This window comes from Dendrobates tinctorius, unplaced genomic scaffold (assembly GCF_039654945.1).
Source record: "Dendrobates tinctorius isolate UK_male_01 unplaced genomic scaffold, ASM3965494v1 ptg000003l, whole genome shotgun sequence".
Classification (NCBI taxonomy): Eukaryota; Metazoa; Chordata; class Amphibia; order Anura; family Dendrobatidae; genus Dendrobates; species Dendrobates tinctorius.
The window spans coordinates 98803903-98828488 of NW_027361671.1; the positions used below are offsets into that span (position 1 = coordinate 98803903).

Consider the following 24586-nt stretch of genomic DNA (forward strand, 5'->3'; position numbering starts at 1 on the left):
CACATTGACAGAGCAGACTGGAAGAAAGGGCTGCTGTCGATGGGCCTCCTTTTGAAAGAGGTGGGGATTTCGGACCAGGGACCCAACCATTGCAGTATAGTATATAAATGTCATAAATACAAAAAGATACTTTTGTACATAATAAAATTTTTATTAATGCAACTCTTGACAAGCAATATATTAATGCATAAAACTAAGTAAAAGGTTTAAACTGCAGAGACTAATATCAGGTAAGTATGAATTATGTAAGTCTTAACGAATATAGTAGCGAACAATTTGAATATACATAAATCTGAAAACAAAGGACCCACATGGGCCTTAACCCCTTAATGTCCAATGACAGACAGTCCGTCACTGGACTTCTCCCCTGCTTTGAGGGCTCCGGCGCTGAGCCCGTATCAAAGCCGGGACATGTCAGCTGTTTTGAACAGCTGACGTGCCTGCAATAGGCGCAGGTGGAATCGCGATCCACCTGCACCTATTAACCTGTTAAACGCCGCTGACCCCAGTGACGTGATCGGGGGTCAGTGATGCGTTTGCATAACAACCCAGAGGTCTCTTGGAGACCTCTGATTGTTGCCGCTTTGCTATGAGCGCCACCCGGTGGTCAGCGCTCAAGTACGAATGAGATTAAAGGGGTGATCCTATCCCAATATGTAGGAGATGTAGTAATATTAGCAAATGCCTCCAATTAGAAATGTAGTTTTTCTGATTTTGCTATGTCTTTCCTTATGTGCCTGCACTGTAGGACCTTGGGGTATCCTTGGTTACAACCACTAGTTAGCTAACTCACTGTATCAGTGATTGTAACCATGGATACCTAAGGTCCTGCATAAGAGGAAAGAGACCTGGCAAATCAGAAAACTATACTACATTTATAATTGGCAGGATTTGCTAATATTACACCACCTACGTATTGAGTCAGACATATTATATGGGGACAGCGAACGAATGTTCACTTAAAAAAAAAAAAAACTTGTACTCCATGTCAATATATGGGAATGTCGTCCACAAAGGAATTAAGAGCAGAAAAAAAGCTAGTGAAATTAGAAACACAGTAATAGATATAAAATATAAAGTGTTTTTAGTGAGGAAAGCTAAATGGTGCAAGTATTTACTTAAATCTCAATAGGTGTGCATATTAATACGCTTTATATGCAAATTATATTGAACTAGATATAATAATGTAAAGAAACAAAATGAAGATGAATCATTGTGTAAATGCCATTTGTTATAAATGCTCACATAATTGCACACAAACCATCTGACCCTAAATATGCAAGCACAAACACGCTGTCATAATGTGAAAAAATGCATTATAAAAATTCTAAGCTTACAGTGTAGTGTGATAACATGAAAAAGCAAGAAGGATCCTAAAGGAAAATGTGTGTGAATATGAAAAAAGTAAATGTGACAAAAAGAGAAGAATTAAAACCACATATCATAAATAGAATTTTATTGTGAATAATCATGCCAGTAAAGGAATAACATCAATAATTGTGTGTGTATATATACAATATATACACACACGTGAAACCACAGTGCATTGCAAAAGTGTATTAACAAAAACCAATAAATGGTGTATATACTCGCATTCGCAGTCCCTGATTCTTTAATGTAACTCCTGCTTTCTTAAATCCTGTACCAGGAATAAGGCATTATCCCAAATGTACGGGAAGAAAAGGACAACAAAACACAAATATGAAAAAGTAGGAAAGGATGCTTAAACATTTCTCAGTAGGAGTAATATAGCCACCGCTGCATAACTAGTGCTGTTTGCTGTAGCAAAGCCAGGTAAGCTACGGTTAAATCCTAGCGCCACAGGTTCTGATTACCGTATATACTCGTGTATAAGTCGAGTTTTTCAGCCCAAAAAACGGGCTGAAAAAGACCCCCCTCGACTTATACACAAGTCAAGCAAGTTTTTAAGTCAAGCTTACTGTTCGGGAGGTTTTGCGGGGACGCGGCAGTCCGGCCAGCACACGGCGATGTCCTCCGCGTTGCTCCGGTGCCATGTCTTCTTTATGAGTAGCCGCGGTTTGGCCCGCCTCCCCTGCCGGCTCTGTATCACTTGGCTAGCCCTGAGTATATCTAGGCTAGGTGTTGTCAGTCATCTGGAGGGGAAGCTGACCAGAATGGATTTGTGTTGGAGATGCAGACAGACAAGCCATAATTTCTGAGACGAGACTGCGCAGGTCGTCTGCACCAAACTACAAGTATCAGTGGCTGCTATGGACGACTGCTCTTTAGTGGAATCGAATTGATACTAGCTCAGCAGTGTCTGAAGTAGCCAGGGTCTGTATTTAGTTAGCACCTGGACAATGTGGAAAATAAAATAAACGTCACATTGCTTTGATACAAGAATCCAATGCCTGTGTATGCTACTTACTGCCTACCAAAGAGTCCTAAAGAGGTCTCAATATTAACCACCCTTCCCAATATTATAAATATCCAAAAAGAAAGAGGAAGAATAAGGCGCATCACAAAGCAACTTAATATAAATAGATTTTATTGGTGCCCATATAGCATGAGATACAGGAGAAGAAGACATACAGGTGTGAACACCACCCAGTAGGTATGCACAAATCCACAAAAGGACTGCATGGTAACAAAATGCATGTATACAGAATGCAGCAGTAATATAAAATTAAGCGCATGTGCGCCACTGAAAAGAGAATATATCTAACAAACACGTCCAAAATAAGGACAATGATAGATAAACACTGATATGGATCCAATACTACAATGATCATGTACCGCAGACAACAATAAGATAAAGTGCTGTGTGCATGCCTAAGTGCAAATGTGCATAACGCATTCAGTTTAAATATGACTAAGGCAACAAAATATGCTAGCCAAAAGAAAACTATGTATCATATACTTGAAGATTGTGAGCCCTCGCGGGCAGGGTCCTCTCTCCTCCTGTACCAGTTATGACTTGTGTTGTTTAAGATTATTGTACTTGTTTTTATGTATACCCCTCCTCACATGTAAAGCGCCATGGAATAAATGGCGCTATAACAATAAATAATAATAATATAGCTATCGGTGTGCCCAGTACTATAAATAGGTGTATAATGTGATATAAATCACAGCAACCTCCACTGGGGTAAATACCAAAAACACATTATACACATAGTAATAAGGGCATACAGAGTGAAAACAGGTATATAAATATCTTATACTGGCACATAATAGATTCTAAGCACATAGTGATTGCACAATGCCCGCTTGCATAACAGACCTTAATCAGGTGGACAAACTTTATAGCACAGTGCTGTATGCATACCTGGGGGTGAAAGAACAAACCACAACGCACGTTTTGCGTCAGCTTCCTCCGGGGGTTATGTGAAAATAGGAGAGATGTGGCTATTAAATAGTTCTCACGGAGGCCGGGTCTCAATGCAGTATAGCGGCACTTCCGGCGCTGGTACCGAGAACCAGAAGCCATGGAGTCGGCGTCCTACGTCACAGGAACCGGCCAGACAGCGACGCGTCATCTGAGAGGCAGGGACCGCGGCGCAAGAAGGACGCGTGTCCATGACCACTAGTAATCGGCCGAGCTCCCGGGAGCACTCACTGCAGGGGGTGATCTCATAACAGATAGCACACAGCAGCTTGAGTTGCACAAAATGACACAGAATATGTGTCATAATTGGATCCATGGGGAAATATAATAAAGTATACCCATAATAAAGTATACCCATCTGATACAGAAGTTATGACACTATATCCACAAGCAATTTAAAACTTATCCATATATTATATGCATACATTAAACTGGATATATCTAGGTGTATACCCTAAAAATTCTTATGTTGGTATAATCCCCACTTTCTGTCCCCCTAGTGGACAAAGATATAAAAAAACAAACCCCAAGAAATGGGGGGAAGGGGGCTATCACAACATAGCCAGTTTGATAAAAATGGAGGTACATATATGATGAAATCCACAACAAAGTTGAAAGATAATATAACAATATATCAAAAACACATCAAAACAGTTTAAGTATAGAGAAGGTTGGGTATACACATGTCACACGATGATATATAGGGATAGTCCCTATGTTATGTCCCTCAAAATTGGGAAATCTCGCACCAATCCAAACACCAAAAGGGGAACAAACATGGATTATATGACACAATAGATGGTAGTTGTTATTCATTCTTTTCATCATAGGAAAAATTTCTTCAATGCTGTGTTATATATATGATATGGTAGATCATTTCACCCAAAGATCAGAAGGACCCGGAAAAAGAAGACACTGCAGTAAAGGACCTAGAAAAACCTGGATAAGACGAAAAAGAAAACATCGAATTAATAATCAGACAATTAATAAACTATAAAAACGGAGCAAAGCTCAGAACCTCGTTGAGGCCTTTGGGACGTACACAATCCACCCTCATAATCCACTTGGCTTCCAATTGGGAAAGATTTTTCTTCCAATTTCCCCCTCGACCGTCCATAAATACTTTATCAATCCCCTTGATTCTCAGGATCAGCACCTAGGAGAGAGAGGAATCAATGAGGTTCTCTGTCACCTCCTTACATGCACACTATCATACAGTACAAACATACACTAAAAGGTATGTAGCGTTAACTTGCCTTAAGGGTATGTCACACTAAGCGAGATCGCTCGCGATATCGCTAAAGCGACATCGATTTTATGACGCAGCAGCGACATCGCTGACGATGTCGCTGCGTGTGACGTAGTGGCGACGTGGCCCCCGCTGCGATGTCGCTGATCGCGCACGAACGTTCAGGACCGTATTTTGATCATTGGCGTCTCGCTGGTGAGTCTGAATCGTAGTGTTTGACCCCTTTTATGAACGACGAGTGATCTCGTTGGCGACTCATATGTCAGCGGCGCAGGCGGGACTAGGTTTCATTTGTAATAATGCCCCTCAGCACCGATTGGTGGCCCAGCAATAAATGAAAACGTCACAGTGCGTCCCCATCTATTGTTCCAGCGCGCTTGGATTACACCTACATTCTGGTCCTTTGTGCGTGCTGAGGATAGTATCGTGTGAGGCTGGTTTTGGATTCTGTCGGAGTCACAACTGCGATTCATCTTTGGCATTTCTACCATCTGGATTTGTGGATTTCCTTAGCAAGGTACATATTTGTTTTTTCCCTTTTTTACACTATTTTAACCCCTTAACGACCGCCGATACGCCTTTTAACGGCGGTAATTAAGGGTACTTAAACCACAGCGCCGTTAATTCACGGCGCTGTGATTTAAGTGAATAGCGCCCCCCAGTGTCGGATTTTCTCCGGGGTCTCGGCTGCCAGGGGTAGCTGAGACCCCAGAGAACATGAATCGGTCGGTTTTTACCGACCCCCGCTTTTGCGATCGCCGTTATTAACCCTATAACGGCGACCGCAAAAAAAAAAAAGCCGCGATTTTACATTTAATCTCTCTTTCCTCTGATGTGATCGCACATCAGAGGATAGAGAAATAGGGTCCCCGATCCCCCCGGTCCCCTCCCGGTACCTCTCCCTTGTCCTCCGTCCCCTCCCGGTGGTCCCGCGCCCGCCGGCGTCATCCGATGGGCGCCGCCATCTTGAAAATGGCGGGCGCATGCATAGTGCGCCCGCCGGGAATCTGCTGGCTCCGGCTGGCAGATTCCATTCATTATTTTGATCACTATGATAAACGATCATAGTGATCAAAATAATAAAAATAGTACATAACCCCCCCGTTTATCACCCCCTTATATAGGCACACATAATGAAATAAAAAAAATATTTTTTTTTTCAGTTTTCCATAAGGGTTAGGGTTAGGCTAGGGTTAGGGTTAGGTTAGGGATAGGCTAGGGTTAGGGTTAGGCTAGGGTTAGGCTAGGGTTAGGGATAGGCTAGGGTTAGGGTTAGGCTAGGGTTAGGATAGGGTTAGGGTTAGGCTAGGGTTAGGGTTGGGCTAGGGTTAGGGTTGGGCTAGGGTTAAGGGTTAGGGTTGGGCTAGGGTTAAGGGTTATGGTTGGGCTAGGGTTAGGGCTAGGGTTGGGCTAGGGTTAGGGCGAACTAGGATTAGGGTTAGAATTAGGGATTAGGGGTGTGTTGAGGTTAGGGTTGGAGCAAGAATTGAGGGGTTTCCACTATTTACCAACTTTGGGGGTCTAAAAATTGGGGTCTAAAAAAATCACTTTTGTGGAAATAAAAAAGACTTTATTTTCACGGCTCTGCGTTTATAAACTTCTGTGACGCGCTTGGGGGTTCAAAGTGCTCACCACACATCTAGATAAGTTCCTTAGGGGGTCTAATTTCCAAAATGGGGTCACTTGTGGGGGGTTTCCACTGTTTAGGCCCATCAGGGGCTCTGCAAACGCAACATGAATTCCGCAGACCATTCCATCAAAGTCTGCATTCCAAAATGGCACTCCTTCCCTTCCGAGCTCTCCCATGCGCCCAAACAGTGGTTCCTCCCCACATATGGGGTATCAGCGTACTCAGGACAAATCTCATAATGACTGTGGGGGTATGATTTCTCCTGTTACCCTTGTAAAAATAAAAATTTGGGCGCGAAAAGATAATTTTTGTGGAAAAAAAATGGATTTCTTATTTTCACGGCTCTACGTTATAAACTTCTGTGAAGCACTTGAAGGTTCAAAGTGCTCACCACACATCTAGATAAGTTCCTTAGGGGGTCTAGTTTCCAAAATGGAGTCACTTGTTGGGGGTTTCCACTGTTTAGGCCCATCAGGGGCTCTGCAAATGCAACATGATGCCCGCAGACCATTCCATCAAAGTCTGCATTCCAAAATGGCACTCCTTCCCTTCCAAGCTCTCCCATGCACCCAAACAGTGGTTCCTCCCCACATATGGGGTATCAGCGTACTCAGGACAAATCGCATAATAACTGTGGGGGTATGATTTCTCCTGTTACCCTTGTAGAAATAAAAATTTGGGGGCGAAAAGATCATTTTTGTGGAAAAAAAATGGATTTCTTATTTTCACGGCTCTACGTTATAAACTTCTGTGAAGCACTTGAAGGTTCAAAGTGCTCACCACACATCTAGATAAGTTCCTTAATGGGTCTAGTTTCCAAAATGGGGTCACTTGTTGGAGTTTTCCACTGTTTAGGTACATTAAGGGCTCTCCGAACGCAACATGGTATCCGATCTTAATTCCAGCCAATTCTGCGTTGAAAAAGTCAAACGGTGCTCCATCCCTTGCGAGCTCTGCCGTGTGCTGAAAAAGGGGTTTACCCCCACATATGGGGTATCGGCGTATTCAGGAGAAATTGTACAACAAATTTTGTGGTTGATTTTCTCTTTTAACACTTGTGAAAATAAAAAAAATTGGTTCTGAAGTAATTTTTTTCCAAAAAAAAGTTAAATGTTAATTTTTTCCATCCACATTGCTTTCGTTCCTGTGAAGCACTTAAAGGGTTAATAAACTTCTTGAATGTGGTTTTGAGCACCTTGAGGGGTATAGTTTTTAGAATGGTGCCACTTTTGGGTATTTTCTGTCATGTACACCCCTCAAAATAACTTTAAATATGATGTGGTCCCTAAAAAAAATGGCTTTGTAAATTTTGTTGTAAAAATGAGAAATCGCTGGTCAACTTTTAACCCTTATAACTTCCTAACAAAAAAATATTTTGCTTCCAAAATTGTGCTGATGTAAAGTAGACATGTGGGAAATGTTATTTATTAAGAAATTTATGTGACACATCTCTCTGATTTAAGGGCATAAAAATTTAAAATTTTAAAATTGCAAAATTTTAAAATTTTTTGCCATATTTCTGTTTTTTTCATAAACACAAGACTTATCGAAGAAATTTTACCACTAACATGAAGTACAATATGTCACGAAAAAACAATCTCAGAATCAGCAGGATCCATTAAAGCGTTCCAGAGTTATAACCTCATAAAGGGACAGTGGTCAGAATTGTAAAAATTGGCCTGGTCATTAAGCTGCAAACTGGCTCTGTCGCTAAGGGGTTAATCTTATTACACTTTGTTATATCTACTGTATTTTCTTTTAGCAGTGCACACCGCATCTATTTTTTGATTTTTGTTGCTTTGTGAGTAAATCTTTTTGTAATATTTGATCCTCTATAACATTTTTTTTTAAAACTTTCTAAATAACTTTTCTATTCCTTTTACCGGGCAGGTTGCACATAATGTACATGTCCACCGCGGAGCATGTGATTGTGGCAGCAGCTTTACTGATGGAGGGAGATCGACAAGAAGAGGCGTGGGCGGAACAGAGGCGCTCCAAACGAAAGCGTCGCATGTGGACCAGAGAATGGCTTGAGCAGCGGTCCAAATTCACCCACATGCATCTAGTGAGGGAGTTACAGGAGAAGAATCCGCAGGATTTCCGCAATTATCTACGGATGTCGGAGGATTCATTTAGGCTGAGTGCAGACGGAGTTTTGAGCCCTGCGGATTTTTCCGTGCAGAATGGAAGAAAACCGCAGGTCAAATGACCTGCATTTTTCCTGCGGATTTCTTCCATTTTTCACGCGGTTTTCATGCGGTTTTTGTGCGGTTTTCCATTGCGGTCTTCCCCCTGCGGATTTGGTAACAGGGGAGATAGAAAACCGCACAAAAGAAGTAACATGCTGCGGATTTTGTACCGCAGGAAAACCGCGCGGAAAAATCTGCAGCGTCTGCACAGCGTTTTTTTTTTTTTCATTCATTTTAAAGGTACTGTACATCACAATGCGGATATGCAACGTTTCTGCGCAGTAAAATCCGCTGCGGAAACGCTGCAAATCTGCATCGTGTGCACATGGCCTTAAGCTCCTACTGGAATGTGTGAGGCCACTCATTGAACGGCAGGATACACGGATGCGTGCAGCTGTTTCGGCAGAGGAACGTTTGGCTGTCACGCTCCGATTCCTGGCAACCGGACGTTCAATGAAAGACTTGCAATTTTCAGCAGCTGTTTCCCGATCACTCCTCAGCGTGTTAATCCCAGAGACATGCAACGCCATCGTCCAGAGTATACGGAGCTACATGCCTTTTCCTAAATCCGCGGCGGAATGGAAAAAAATTGCATGTGATTTTGAACGTATTTGGCAGTTCCCTAACTGTGGTGGTGCCTTGGATGGCAAACATGTGCGCATCACGCAACCAGCCAACAGCGGAAGTTATTTCTATAACTACAAGGGCTACTTCAGCGTGATCCTCATGGCCCTTGTGAACTCCAATTATGAATTTATAAACGTTGATGTTGGCATGAACGGCAGGGTTTCGGACGGAGGCGTTTTGGAGCACACAATTTTTGGTGAACGCTTGAATAACTCTGAACTGCACTTGCCAACCAACATGGACACCACCGCCAATCTTAACTTTGTGTTTGTGGGCGATGAAGCATTCCCCCTTCATGCACATCTTGTGAAGCCGTACCCACAAAAGACTTTGACTGAGGAAAGGCGTATTTTTAATTACAGACAGTCAAGGGCACGCCGCGTTGTTGAGAATGCGTTCGGCATCATTGCCAACCGCTTCAGGGTTTTCCACACTCCAATAAACATGAAGCTGGAATCCATAGACTCCGTGGTGTTGGCCTGTTGCGTGCTGCACAATTTTTTACGACAACGCGATGCTGCAGCATACAGTCCGCCAGGCTTCATGGACTCAGACAGCAATGGTGACGTGGTGCTCGGAGAATGGCGTGAGAATGATCCCGCTATTGCAGGACTTCGACCTGTCAATCAAGGCAGGCCCAAGGACGATGCAAAGGCCAGCCGAGATAAGTACTGCCAATACTTGGCAACGGGCCTGGTGCTGTGAGTTGGCAGCATCGGATATAGTTATGTAAAGATTGCTTGGTTATCCTGTTTAAAAGTTTGTGTTAATAAAAAAAAAAAAAACTTTCCAATTTTGTGTTGTGTTTATTCGTAGGTGTGATGGGGAGGGGGTATTAATATCGAGAAGGCAAAAAACAAGAGGGTTGAGATGGGGAGGGGCAGTACTGGGGATAACTCCAAATGAGGAGTGTGATGGTGAGGGGGGAGTTATGGGGGGAGGGCAAAAGAAGTGGTGTGATTGTAGCGGTGTGAGCAATGGGCAGAAGGAAAAATGAGGTTAAGCCCACACATATGCATCTCTGGTGCGTTCTCAAAGAGGCTGCGGGACAACGACGCATCTGCGTACCCGTGCGCCGTGACGTCATGACGCATGTGTGGGCGGCGTTAATGCGGCCTAGAGAAAAATATTCAAAACAATATGGCTTCCAGGCGTTCTGTACCCTGGGGAGAGCCTGAGGTTCGATTCTTGATACAGGAAGTCGACGCGAGGGACTATGATTGCACCACACACGTCCGGCCCATGCTTCATAAGAAGAGGGTGTTGAAAAAAATTAAAAGAGGCCTCATGCGCAGGTTTGGTGTCGAGCGCAGTACGACGCAGATCCAGAAAAAACTCGCAGATCTGCGCTACCGCTCCAGCCAGCGCATAGCAAACATCCGGTCCGACAACCAAATTGAAGAGGGTGAGCGTTTTTGACAGGACATGAGAAAAATTTCTTTTAAGTTGTATGTTGTCTATTAACGTGTGCGTTACCGCTTCATATCTCAGATTGCACGTTCAGCATTTGGTAACTGTTCAATTGTTAACAGTTTGCAAAATGCCATGTGGTTATGCTGGGACATAGCAATGTGTTGAAGTGAAAGTGAAAGTTAAATGAAGTTTGAATATTATTTTCCTTTTTTTTGTTGTTGTTACTTCAAAATAAACATGAGCTTGCACTGTGGAGAATAACATAAATTATTGTTATTATTGAAGTGTTCTTATTCAAATACCGGTGACGATGTAACATCTCGCAGAACAATATTCTTTTTTTTTCTTTTTTTGTTTCAATTAAAGACAGCATTTAAGGCTAATTTCACACTTGCTTTTTTCTCCAGCGCGTTTTTAGCGCAAAAAAACGCATAGAAAAAACGCATACAAATGCATACAAACGCTGCGTTTTTTTCAAGCATTTTTATGCGCATGCAGGAAAAAAACGCAGCGTTTTTGTGCGTTTGTATGCGTTTTTTGTGCGTTTGCGTTTTTTTACAGATTTTGGAAAAAAAACCCAAAAAAGAAAAACAAACCATTCAACAACACACAAGACCAATGGGACTTCATTGTGGGTGTGGTATGTTAATATATAGACCCTGTCTACAGTATTCTTCACATTTGCTTGATTCTTCTTGTGACCATGGATCTGCGCTGGAAGAGTTTTCACTTCAACTTGGATTTGGACATCGCGATGGCTCAGGCGTATGCAGTTGCTTGCCATGAACAAAGGAAGAGAGAGAGGCAGCGAAGACGGCAGCGGCGGCGTATGTGGATACATCCGATTGTTGAACTCCGGGAGAGCCGTGGGGCATACCACACCCTCTACAGCGAGCTCCAGGCAAACCCGGAGAAATTTACAGATTATATCCGGATGTCCCAAGAAAGTTTCAGGGATTTGCTTGCTCGTCTCCAACAATCCATCCGGAGACAGGACACACAGCTCCGTCGTGCGATTCCTCCTGAGGAACGGCTACTGGTGACATTACGGTACGTAATATTTAAAAACCAAGGGGTGCGGTCTGATTACTTTTTTTTAAAATTTAATATTCAAAACCTTGGGTAATTAGTTTTCGTGAATGTACTAATATTTTATTTTATAGTGTTTTAAAATAATATACATAAATATTAATTTAACTTCTTTCTCTGTTCACAGATTCCTGGCAACTGGAGAAACCCTATCTTCACTACACTTCCAGTTCCGTATTGGAATCTCTACCTTGTCTGGAATTGTTGCGGAGACCTGCCGGGCTCTCTGGAATGTTCTTTGTCCAGAATTTATGCCCCTGCCCACCGCTGAAAAGTGGATGGAAATTGCTGACAAATTCTGGACAGTATGCAATTTCCCCAACTGTTTGGGAGCTGTTGATGGTAAACACATACGGATCATCAAACCCAAAAGAACGGGATCTGAGTACTATAATTACAAAAAGTACTTTTCAATAGTACTCATGGCCATTGCGGATGCCGGATGTATGTTTGTAGCAGTGGACATTGGAGCATTTGGCCGTGGTAATGACTCACAGGCTTTTAAAAACTCAGACATGGGCCGGAGGTTGTATGGCAACCAATTTAATTTCCCTATGCCACGGCCTCTTCCTCACACCGAAGCTCCACCACTGCCCTTTGTAATGGTTGGCGATGAGGCTTTTCAAATGTGCGGAAACTTACTGAAACCCTACTCCAGCCGGGACTTGGACCACACCAAAAAAATATTTAATTACAGGCTGACCAGGGCCAGAAGAACTGTCGAGTGTGCTTTTGGGATTCTTGTCTCCAGATGGCGAATTCTGGGCACGGCCATTAATCTTAAACTTGAAACAGTCGATGAGGTGGTGAAGGCCTGTGTGGTTCTACATAACTTTGTGATGGCTAAAGAGCACCCGACCTTTGAACTGGACGATGATGCTCCTAACCCATTGCCTGAATTCACTCAGCACCCTCTCAGGTCATCCGTTGAAGTTGGCCAAATGAGGGACCAATTTGCGGCCTACTTTATTTCTGATGTAGGACGGGTGCACTGGCAAGATGAAATGGTGTAAGAATGTTTTTGTTTGTTTATGGTAATAAAAAACCTTATTTGATACCATTACTGAGTGCACTATATTTTTTAAATTCCAATTAAATAAAAAAACTTCCCATGTATAACTGAAGTTTTTGATGTTCACACACCTGGGCAGGTAAATACACATATGAGTTAAAATGCAGCATTGCTTGTCTGCGTGAAATATATTGGAACGAGCAAAGCTGCAGGCCATGAATCAGGAAACCAATTTTTTTCAAGAGAAAATTGTCGAACTAGTTGAAAAAAAAGTACGTGATTTTTTCAAAACCCAACCCCAATGAAAGTCAATGGGGAATACAAATCAGCATTGAGTGGATGAATGTAATCAGCTCAATTCCAACTTTTATTTAAAATTGTGGTAGTGTAGAAATAGACAAGTTTCAACAGTTTGTTTTTCATGAAACCAGATTCTAGTTGGTAAAACTAGAGTTATTACACTAGGCCTTGGTATGACTATACTAGTCCGTGTTATTTCACATATGACTATACTAGGCCTTGGGTCCAGATTCTAGTTGGTAAAACTAGAGTTATTACACTAGGCCTTGGTATGACCATACTAGTCCATGTTATTTCACATATGACTATACTAGGCCTTGGGTCCAGATTCTAGTTGGTAAAACTAGAGTTATTACACTAGGCCTTGGTATGACTATACTAGTCCGTGTTATTTCACATATGACTATACTAGGCCTTGGGTTGGTTTTTAACATGTATTTACCCATCAGTGTGTGTGAGCGGCGCAAACAACATTAATGAAACTTTGTAATGGTGAACCACAAATGTAAATTTATTTTTAATCACAAAAATAAACAAAAAAATTATTTTTTCCGGCGTTTGGGGGCAGATGGTTTCAATTTGGGGGTGTGCAGGGAATATGCAACACTTGCAGTTGAAGACGGTGTTTGAGGGGAAGGGGCAACAAAACTTGTGGGGGAAGGTAGTCCAGTTAAGGGAATTAAACTAGGAACACTTGGAGGAGAGGAAATCTGTTCAGGTACATTTGTTGTAATGGCATGTCGCCGTAGGCTTGTGTGCCTGGACCGACTTTGGCCCAATGCCCGCCTTGATTGATTTCGCCTTGAACTTGGGGCAAATATTGAGTGTAGGTCCCCCGTCTGCTGGGGTGGCTGCTGCTGCTGAGGTGGCTGCTGCTGCTGAGGTGGCGGCTGCTGCTGCTGAGGTGGCGGCTGCTGAGGTGGCGGCTGCTGCTGCTGAGGTGGCGGCTGCTGCTGCTGAGGTGGCTGCTGCTGCTGCTGAGGTGGCTGCTGCTGCTGCTGAGGTGGCTGCTGCTGCTGAGGTGGCTGCTGCTGCTGCTGAGGTGGCTGCTGCTGCTGCTCTTGGTTGGCAGTGCTCGTCCTTGCAGGAGGACTGGTGGCGGCAGTGATGGTCCAGGTTTGCGGAGTGGTGGTGGCAGGGCTACTACATGTTGTTGTAGCGGCAGGGCTGTTCCATGTTTGCCTAGTGGTGGCTGAGCTCCACGCATGCATGGGAGTGGCGGTGGTGCTCCAGACAGGAGCAGCGCTTGCCATGGTGGTGTCGGTGAAGTGACCAGCTGCACTCAGACTTGTGGTGGTGTAACGGTGGGTGTCCTGGCTTTGAATAGAGGTGTCCGTGCAGTGGTATGCAGCACAAGTCAGTAGTGAGGTGAAGCGAGTCAATGGTGGCACAGGTGGAAATGACACCACTGACTGCTGACCGTACCGATTATGCTGCATAGCCTGCAAGAAAGCATTGTTGCAGGCCTGCAGCACATTCAGCTGTTGCTCAGGACTAAGGTGTTCCGCCATGCCCTTTTCAATCTTACTAAAAAAATGGTGTGCTGGTCTGTTGAGGTCAGCCTCCAGACGGTCAAGGCGCTGTTCTACAGAATTGAAGCGGTGTTCAAAGTGGTTAAAACCACGTTCCATGAGTGCAAAACCGCTTTCAACTCTGTCGGACAGCGACTTTAGGCTGGAATTAAAGGCCTCGCTCAAATGCATAAACTCGGGCAAGACATTCCTGTCCAAGGCCCTCTGCCGCTGGCGGGTAGTGCCCGCATAACCAGTGGCAGAGACCTGGGACAGGGGAACACCTGATGGCCCAGCTTCCTGGTCACCAGCTGTGTGTGTGGCTGACCTGCAAGGTGCTTCCTGGCTGTCGGATGGCTGGGACGGGTCAGAGGACGTCCGAGGAAGGACCGCTCCAGGGCCAGGTTGCAGGGTGCTGCTCCAGGTGCTGTGGAAGAAAGGAAAATCATTACTACCATGCCTTTACAAGAAGCATCAGCTGTGGATTAGAAAAACACAGATTAATAAAAATAAAAACCCAAAATTTATAATACTTACGATCTCGTGGCAAGGACCGGTCTTAGGAACTGCAACGCATGATAGTGACGGTATCTAGTTCTGGTCCTTGACGCAGATCCACTGCGAACCTGGCCCTCAGCACGAACATCACTGTTGAAGCGGTCCTTGATCGAACGCCAACGTGTTCGGACTTTGTCCACTGTTGGGAAAAAAAAAACAGTGCCGTCAAGGACAAGAGTCACTGCGGCACAATATAGCAATACAATACTCAAAGCAGTCACTGTAGAGCCCGATGACACTGTTGGGTTTCCTGCTAGAATATATCTAGCACGAAACCCAACAGTGCCGTCAAGGACAACAGTCACTGCGGCACAATATAGCAATACAATACTCAAAGCAGTCACTGTAGAGCCCGATGACACTGTTGGGTTTCCTGCTAGAATATACCTAGCACGAAACCCAACAGTGCCGTCAAGGACAACAGTCACTGCGGCACAATATAGCAATACAATACTCAAAGCAGTCACTGTAGAGCCCGATGACACTGTTGGGTTTACTGCTAGAATATACCTAGCACGAAACCCAACAGTGCCGTCAAGGACAACAGTCACTGCGGCACAATATAGCAATACAATACTCAAAGCAGTCACTGTAGAGCCCGATGACACTGTTGGGTTTCCTGCTAGAATATACCTAGCACGAAACCAAACAGTGCCGTCAAGGACAACAGTCACTGCGGCACAATACAGAGCAGGGAAATACTCACTAAACGCCTTTTTGGAGGATGCTGTGGCGCTGTCCCAGCCATCCATCAACGCTGCGGCCACCTCATTCCATAGCCGCCGGGTCACCACATTGTCCTTGTACAGCCGGTCACGGCTGTCCCACAACGGCGCACGCTCCTGGACCAGGCTGATGAGCTGCTCATTATCCAGGTAGACGTCTTCATCCCGTTGTGGAACCTAGACAAAACACATTCATTAGAATAATCAAATTTAAATTGAATAAAAAGTTACAAAAAAAAGAAACATAAAAAAGAGTAAAAATAGAAGATAAAAAATAAAGAACATTACAAATCATTTGATACATACATTCCGTATCACCACCGGGACTTGGCTTCGCTGCTCCTGCTCTTCGCCCTCAGTAGTCCCGTCCGCAGAAGATGATGATGATGATGTCTTAAAAAAGTTGAAAAAAACGTAAGAGATTTGGAGTAGCAGCAGATATACTTACCAGATGCACGAAAATAATCACCGCACGGTCTGCTTGCGCCAATTCCTGCCGCGATGGGGAATATTCGGATTCTGAAGACATACTGCATGTAAAAATAATAAAAATCATTAGTACATACATAATTTAAAAGGACAGGCATATAATGTAATATACTCACATTCTTGACGCTGATAGAAGATGGGTTCCTTGGTGACTGTCTGCTCTCCAATCTGTCAGTGTAGTAGTGGCAGAGTTTTGGCAGGCACCTCCTTTATATAGACTTTTTTTTTTGACTTTAGAAGTTTATAACTAGTACAACAAGTGGACACCACCAAAAAGAAGTAACTAGTACAACAAGTGGACACCACCAAAAAGAAGTTTATAACTAGTACAACAAGTGGAGGCTGGTTTCACATTCGCGTTAAAACAACGCTGCGCCCTGCGTCGTTAAGCCCCGCCCTGAGCCGGCTCCCTGCCCGCCCCATCCGGGATCACCGCCTACTTTCGCATTTGCACGCATGCGATCGGCGCACCCTATCTTTAGCATAGGGTGCACAGATCATGCGCTGCCAGTGTGAAAGTAGTGTGCTGCGCACTTTTAACGATGCGCCGTGCGCGCCGAAATGCAGCATGTTGCATTTCGGCGCGCACGGCGCACCGTCAAAAGTGCGCAGCGTTGTTTTAACGCGAATGTGAAACCAGCCCACCAAAAAAACGCAGCGCTAAAAAAACGCATACATAAGCATGCCAATGCGCACATATGCGCACCCATAGACTTATAATGGGTGTCTTGCTGTAAAAAAACGCATTGCGTGCGCATGCGTTTTTTTGAGGCAAGTCGGACGCTCAAAAAATGCAACAGGATGCATTTTGTGCGCCCGAGCGCATACCGCAAAAAAACGCATGCGCGGAAAAACGCATACAAACGCATGTGTATGCGCACATAAGCGCATCCCATGCAAAGTATAGGGAAAAAAATCGCATGCGTTTTTTAGCGCTAAAATCCCGCAAAAAAAAACGCAAGTGTGAAACCAGCCTAACATGCAGATTTCTATGGATTGTTTTCCCTATCTGTAGAACCACCATTACCATCAAGCCCGCCATCACAGTATGATCAAGCAGCCCCAGCATCTACGGTGGATCAAGAAGGGTCACCACCTACCCCTTTGCCCGCTTCAAGCCCATCTCCAGCATCACTCCAGGATATTGATGTGGCCTCTCCATCCGGTAAGTAAAGACATTTATTTTTAAAAATAAAATAACAAAAAAAAGGGGTTCTTAAACTTTTGTCTTTGGAAAGGATGAAGGGTTGCCATGAAAAATTTTCCTTTTTTTTTTTCTCATAGCCGTTGGTGCCAGTGCTTCGGGGTGGGCTATTAGCCCCTCCCCAGAAAGATCTGTTCCGACCCAATACCGTAAGGATAAAAACAAAAGCCATGTACCTTTTGTTTCTACTGTCTCTATAGTTGCCAGGTTTACATTTGCCTTTTCATCCACAGAAATACCCACAGCACAGGCACTGCTGGCATCTCACCGGCGGATGAGAGCAGCTATGGCTGTCACTCTGGCAGCCATGGACGTACACGGAGTGATGCTGGAGAGGTTCTTGGCGGGTGTACAAGAGGGTGGCAGTAGCCAGTAAATTTTTTTATTTTTTTTTTAGGTTTATTTATGTTTTTTTGTTAAACCCCCTTGTTTCTGATGTTGTTAAAGATGTAAAAAAACATATTTTCAAAATATATAAGAAATTAAATTTTTTATATTTTCTGATGATATATGTGGCTGGATATTATTTTTAGTAAAAGATGTTCATGTGCACAGCCATCTTTTAAGTGTTGTTAACCACAATGTTCTAATAACAAACAAAGGCAAGAAAACGACACCACAATTCATGTAAAATATAACATTTTTATTGAAATAAACTTTAACAATTTTAAAAATTAAAAATATATACAAAACAAAATTTTTATAAAAAAAAATTTGCACAACTACAATTGTAAAAATATGGATCTTTTTCATTTACACGGTGCCTAGGCGGAGTTAAATAAAAAGGTGCAGGAACATGGCCTTGGTTCGGCGGATGCTCCCTCCACATTGTAGGCTCTGGAGTCTCAGGATTCTGCGGCCAAGCGTTTTGGGGGTACTGACGTCTGTCCATGAACGCTGTTGTGTCTGTAAGTTTCCCCATTGCGGCTTCAATCAAAACTTGTAGCATAAGCCTTTCTGCATGGAGACTCTGAACTGGGTCTAGTGTTGGCAGTTTTTCATTTGCATAGAACGCAAAGCCGGTCAGGTTCTGAGGTGTAGTTAAAACTTTTTTTGCCAGTTCAATAAATTGTGGTGTCTCCGAGGTGGGGGCCTTCCTTTTGCGCCCGGAAAATGTCAGTTGCCTCGGCACAGAGGCGGATGGTGCAGATGGGGATGGTGTCTCTGTTTCCTCCTCTTGCGCCGTAGTTGCGAAGCTGTGTTGCTCTGGCGTGATTATGGGTGTAGAAATGCCAGCCTCTTCTGTGTCCTATGGGAACAGAAAATACATGTTACATCACAAGCAAAAGAAATATACCTTCACAGTGTAACAGCCAAATACAGCTACAAGTTTGATAAAGGGGGTTGTATCAATGGTTATTATATGTCCTTCAACGGTATGTCAAATAGGTAGGCATCTAACGTAAAGCTAGATCAATTATCAATAGGTTAAGGGATAACGTCTGCTATTGTGTCAATGTTTCCTTAATTATTCACAAATTCTATTCCTAATGGCCACGTACATTACTATGAGTTGTACAATTAAGGTACTTACATCACCGACAGGGGAGTCATGCTGGATCAATGGGTCTGGGGCCAAGATAGATGCCATTTTTCTTGGTACTTCTTGGTCCCTTGTGAAACAGAGAAGTTCGAAGTACCAAAGTTGCGGCACATAAACATCCTCCGACCCCGCTCCTGACTTGCTTGAATTCTCGACTTTGTTCACTTCTTTTCGGTACACTGTGCGTATGGCCTGAATCCTTTTTTTAACCGATGCTTCATCCGCTGGCTCATTGGGGTAATGTTGTTTTGAAAGGTCGACGAGTTTTTGGTAGGCCTCCTTTTTAAGTCGGTTACTATAATCAGCCGACTTTATTCTCCATAAGCATGGCATCGTGCGGTACATCTCTATGAAGTCCCGCAGGAATTCGTGCTTATCAGCCATCTGTAATAATGAAAGGATAATGTTAAAATGGCACAATACTACTAGAAACATTTGTTTTATTAAAAATTATGATAAATTAAAATGCGTACATTACCAACAACTTATAACACAGCTAGGATCATAAAATGGCGGAGGTGGGCACGGCTGAAACTAAAATGGCTGCCTGCCATTAACATGGCCCAACAACACAGTAATGGTGGGCGCGGCAGAAAAAAAAAGGTCCAAGATAGATGTGATAGCGGAGGGCGGTGGAAGGAAAACTACCAAGGCTGCTGTTTATTAAACAGATATAAATATAAATATTAAACATAACATGTAATTCAAAAATTTTAATGACACGAAAAAATGTTAAAATAATAAAAATAAGTGCCTACCTTACAAGACTGTATGGAGATCCTGATGGAATCAATGAATCGAGGGCAAACGCAGCAGCGCCACACAATGGATCTCAGGTCATGAATCGCAGAAGGCTGGCAGGACGCAATAAAGTAACCACAGCGCTCAAGAACAATGAAAGGGAGCGCTATTGCGTCGTCCTTTATTACTCAATCGTCCAATCACAAAGCGAGAGCTGTGACATCAACAGTCATGCCATACCGTGCCATATAGTGATGACCAATCTGGGTTGAGGGGAGTGGAAAATGATGCGCTCAATCATGCCTATCTAGGTCGGGGTCTTTAACAATACATGCTGTGTGACAGGTCCCAACGACCCCAGAGGTCGTTATACAGATCGCTGATGTGTCGTTTATGAGATCTTCCTGTTTGGAAGCTAACTAACGATCATATAGCGATGTTCTAACGATCTCTCCCAGGTCGTGTCGTTGTCGTGATCGCTGGTGTGATCGTTTAGTGTGACAGTACCTTTAGTATGTCCTGAAGAAGGATAGTACAGCTGCCATGGATTCCCTGCAGGTTTCCTCCACTGGGGTTTTTTCCTGCCCTGAGCGTCGCTGTATCCTCGTGAGTGATGCGAGGTAACAAACATAAACATATAACACATACACACAAATATAATAAATTTCATTTAGTTTGTCATTCCTTTCTTTATCTGAGTCTTCTCTTGTGTAGAAGCAATGTTCTGAGAGCTGTGTCATGGTTTTGCAATAATATCATCCTTTCTGACTATCACTGGAGAACATACTGATACTTTGTATGAGGTGGGTCTATGCTCCATAGACGTTGGGAGAGGCAACAGCAAAACTGAAGAGAAAACAAAGGAAAGTACATACTAATAATATATTTTCTTGTATTTATATAGCACCAACATATTCCTCAGCACTTCATAATTCAACCGGTATATTAAAAGCATTTATTGCTTGTAGAACCTCTCTGTTATGCCCAAACTACGGGCAGCAGGAAATACAGACCGCCTCCCTCATTACAGAAAGTTGTGTTAGGCCGGGATCACACTACCGTGTGTCATGCGAGAAACTCGCACAAGTCTCTCGCATCAACACCCAGCGCAGCCGACGGCACTCAGGACCGGATCTGCGGCTGCATGTATTTCTATGCAGTCGCAGCTCTGGTCCTGGGTGCCGGTGCGCCAGGTGTTGTTGCGAGAGACTCGTGCCTTACTCTGATATCCTGTGGCGCAGAGAGAGGGGTCTGCTAGAAGGCTCCTTCGGTTTCTTCTATCCCTTTATGTAAATATGAAGAAAGCATTCCCATAGAATCATATAATGTGTAACATTAACGCCGGCGCCCCTGCATGACTCCCCTTCCATGCAGGGACGCCGACATACCGCCCCGGCCGTGAGGCGTATTCTCCGGTGTGCTCTTTTTGTTTGTTTCCGTGTCCTGGCAACGTGCGCGCACTCCCTTGTTCTTAAAGGGGCAGCGTGCACTTGCTAAAGATGCCCCGAGCCAACAGCTGGAAGGCATCTAGTAGAATGTAACGGGCTAGGTGGTGGAACCACTGTGCCAAAGCCCAAAGAAGAGCCTCACCCAATCTGACCACGGACACGCAGCAGCTAACGACACCGCAGTCCGTGGAGAGACAAGGGAGGTGATCCAGGTGCTTCTCCAGGACTGACCTTGGGGAGATGGCTGCTGACCCCTAGGAGCGGATAGCTGGAAGGCCCAGGGGAATGTCAAACAGATGCAGGCAAGTACAGAAGATGACAGGGACCGCAGGTGTATACGGAACAGTCTGACCGGGAGATGAGCACTGGTGGGTGCAGCTGGCTCTGCTACAATTGAGGTGAGCACTAGCGGGTGCAGCTGGCTCTACTGCCATTGAAGTGAGCACTGGCGGGGCAGCTGACTCGGATGACGTTGAAGTGAGCAGCTAGCTGAGATGCTAGTACAGTGACCTGAGAACTGACAAGCTTGTTAGCAACAAACTCACAACATTGCACAGGCCCTCCATGTTGGAGGAGGCGGTTTAAATAGTAAGAGACCTCCAGCTATTGGTTGGGGACACTTTAGAGGAACGCGTGCAGCCCCATTAAGAAAGAGGAAGTGTGCGCCTGCTCTAAGCACAGTGCCTGGAGACCTGCTAGGAGTGCGTGCACCCCGGGCAGCAGCATACCCGGAAGGAGCAGGACGGGAGCCTTAGCAGTGAGTACGCTGATGTCTCTGCAGGGAGAAAGGGACTGCAGACAGAGATGTGGGCGCTACATAGAAGAGGCACCCTCCACAGTAGTTATCTAAGCAAAATTCAGTAATTAGTGAGTGAAGTGTGCTACTACTGAGTTGTTAGGACCCCTGTCCTTGTGTGGCTAGGTCCTGAACCCAAACTCTTGGTCCATGTGTCGCCAAGTGCCCGAACCTGCTCCCCTGGTCAGTGTGTGGCCAGTTACTGAACCTTGATGACTGGTCCATGTGTGGACAGGGCCTGAACCTTGTCCCCTGGTCCGAGTGTGGTCAGCGGCTGAACCTCATCCCCTGGTCTGTGTGTAGCCAGTGCCTGAACCTTGTCCCGTGGTCCATGTGTAGCAAGAGGCTGAACATGTACTCCGAATGTCCGGACTGCTAAAACCAGTCTGTGACTCTTTGTTGGTATCTGTCCTGCCTGAGGGACTAGTCTCTACGGAGCTCATGTCCATGTGTGTGAACCTGACCCCTCAGCATCTTCATTACCGAGTACTGCCTAGGAGTGGTATCCAGCGGCTACTGCATCTAAAGCCTGACTCAACCTTCAGAAGCTGCAGTGAACACCAGGTAGCCAGTTAGCTACACCCCTCCTAGGTATGCTCGACCCCGTGTCACAGTGGGTCCATGAACCACGTGCGCCACCAACGTGCGTGACATACTGTAGAGTTTACTGTATAAATTTTCAACAAAATACAATTATATAGCTACTCTGTTTCATATGTTTTATATCAAAGTAGTCTTTTGATATTACAGATGTTTACGTTGTGCACTTACACTGTGAATGTCTTGTACCATGCATAATACTATGTACTTTAGATGTGTTGTATGCCTTGTACTGAGTACTTTCATTTTTGCTATAGTTTTACACTGATCCTATCAATAAAAGTTGTAAAGGACACCCTGCGTCTACCTCAATGCATCGATAGGAAAGAGTTTAGCTGTCTGTCAACTCGCTTTTCTTAAGCACAAAGTTGAGGGTGCCAGAACAAAAAGGGTTGATTCAAATTGTAATATTTTATTTTTTCATATTTTTAAAAACATATATTTTTTACTTTATTTTCTTAGCCCCTTTAGGGGACTTCAAACAAACTTGAGATTATTCTACAATGGAGGCCCTGCACTCTCCCTGTGCATCCCGACGCATTTCCTCAACATTCGACTTTTCAGGGGACCTATAGCACACATGGGCAAATTCATATCAATGTAGATAGGTAGGACAACTCCTAGGCTATTCCTGTACAAGCTGACACATGGGCAGACACTGTTGGGTCAAGCCCTACCATCCCAATACTCTAAAATAATTCCAAATGAGTTTATTAACTAGAGAAATACAGCTACTACAGCAGCAGTCAGAGACCCAGGGGAAACTTTGTTTAAACAAGTGACATAACACAAGCTGTGCAAGAGTTTAACCCCTTTCTGCGATATGACGTACTATCCCGTCCATGTGCCCTGGGACTTAATTCCCAGGGACGGGATAGTACGTCATAGCAATCAGCGGCGCTCACGTGGTGAGCGCCGCTGATCGTGGCCGGGTGTCAGCTGATTATCACAGCTGACACCCGGCACTATGTGTCAGGGGCGGTCACGGACCGCCCCCGACAAGTTAACCCATGGCACACTGCGATCAAACACGATTGCAGTGTACCGGGGGTTTAGGGAAGCATCGGGAGGGAGGGGGGCTCCCTCTGTGCTTCCCTGCGACCCCCGCAGCAGCGCAATGTGCAGCGCCTCTGCGGGGGTCTCCTTCCCTGCAGGTCCCCGGATCCAAAATGGCGGCGGGGGCCAGCTGGGAGCCGGCTTCCTCAGTGCCTGCAAAGCGCAGGCACAAGGAAGCCTTCTGTACTGCCTGTGATGACAGTTATGTCCCCCCTGGGACATTGTAATAAAGTGAAAAAAAAAAAGTGTAAAAATAATTTCTAAAAAATCGCTAAATAAATTTAAAAAAAAATATTCCCTAATAAATTCATTTTTTGGAAATAAAAAAAAAACAAAAGTACACACATTTGGTATCGCTGCGTCTGTAACGACCCGCCCTATAAAACTGTCCAATTAGTTAACCCCCTTAGCGAACCCCTTAAAAAATAAAAAATAAAGCAAAAAATAAAGCTTTATCATCAAACCGCCGAACAAAAAGTGCAATAACGCGCGATCAAAAAGACGCATATAAATATGCATGGTACCGCTGAAAATGTCATCTTGTCCTGCAAAAAACGAGACACCACACAGCATCATCAGCGAAAAAATAAAAAAGTTATAGCTTGCAGAATAAAGCGATGCAAAAAGAATTATTTTTTATATAAAATTGTTTTCATTGCATAAAAGCGCCAAAACATAAAAAGTGACATAAAAGAGGTATCGCTGTAACCGTACTGACCCAAATAAAACCGCCTTATCAATTTTACCGCACGCGGAACGGTGTAAACGCACCCCCCAAAAGAAATTCTTGAAATGCTGGTTTTTGTTCATTCTGCATCCAAAAAATCGGAATAAAAAGCGATCAAAAAATGTCACGTGCCCGAAAATGGTACCAATAAAAACGTCAACTCGTCCCGCAAAAAATAAGACCTCACATGACTCGGTGGGTCAATATATGGAAAAATTATAGCTCTCAAAATGTGGTGATGCAAAAACTTTTTACAATAAAAAGCGTCTTTCAGCGTGACAGCTGCCAAAAATAAAAACCCGCCATAAATAGTAAATCAAACCCCCCTTT

The 24586-nt window shown here is 44.2% G+C and overlaps 1 protein-coding gene and 2 long non-coding RNA genes across 5 annotated transcripts in view; 1 reads left to right on the forward strand and 2 right to left on the reverse strand.

Moving 5' to 3' along the window:
• Window positions 1–3928: 3928 nt before the first annotated feature.
• Window positions 3929–24586, reverse strand: part of LOC141075879 (uncharacterized) — a 63275-nt gene continuing 42617 nt past the window's right edge. For 2 of the 3 annotated variants that reach the window (XR_012227353.1, XR_012227376.1), the window contains exons 2-3: window positions 4392–4505; window positions 3929–4288 (exon numbers count right to left, since the gene is read on the reverse strand). This is a non-coding gene — a long non-coding RNA (uncharacterized lncRNA). Of the gene's footprint in view, window positions 4289–4391; window positions 4506–20136; window positions 20546–24586 lie in introns of those variants that run through there. The other variant, XR_012227358.1, reaches the window with a different exon arrangement.
• LOC141075473 (uncharacterized) lies at window positions 13342–16463 on the reverse strand. Its single transcript, XM_073562583.1, has 2 exons — window positions 15959–16463; window positions 13342–15829 (listed from the first exon to the last, which is right to left on the reverse strand). Exon 2 carries the CDS (start codon window positions 14559–14561, stop codon window positions 13401–13403), a length of 1161 nt encoding a protein of 386 aa, XP_073418684.1. The 5' UTR covers window positions 14562–15829; window positions 15959–16463; the 3' UTR covers window positions 13342–13400.
• LOC141075551 (uncharacterized) lies at window positions 16831–17711 on the forward strand. Its single transcript, XR_012227301.1, has 3 exons — window positions 16831–17306; window positions 17426–17494; window positions 17579–17711. It is a non-coding gene; the product is annotated as an uncharacterized lncRNA (long non-coding RNA).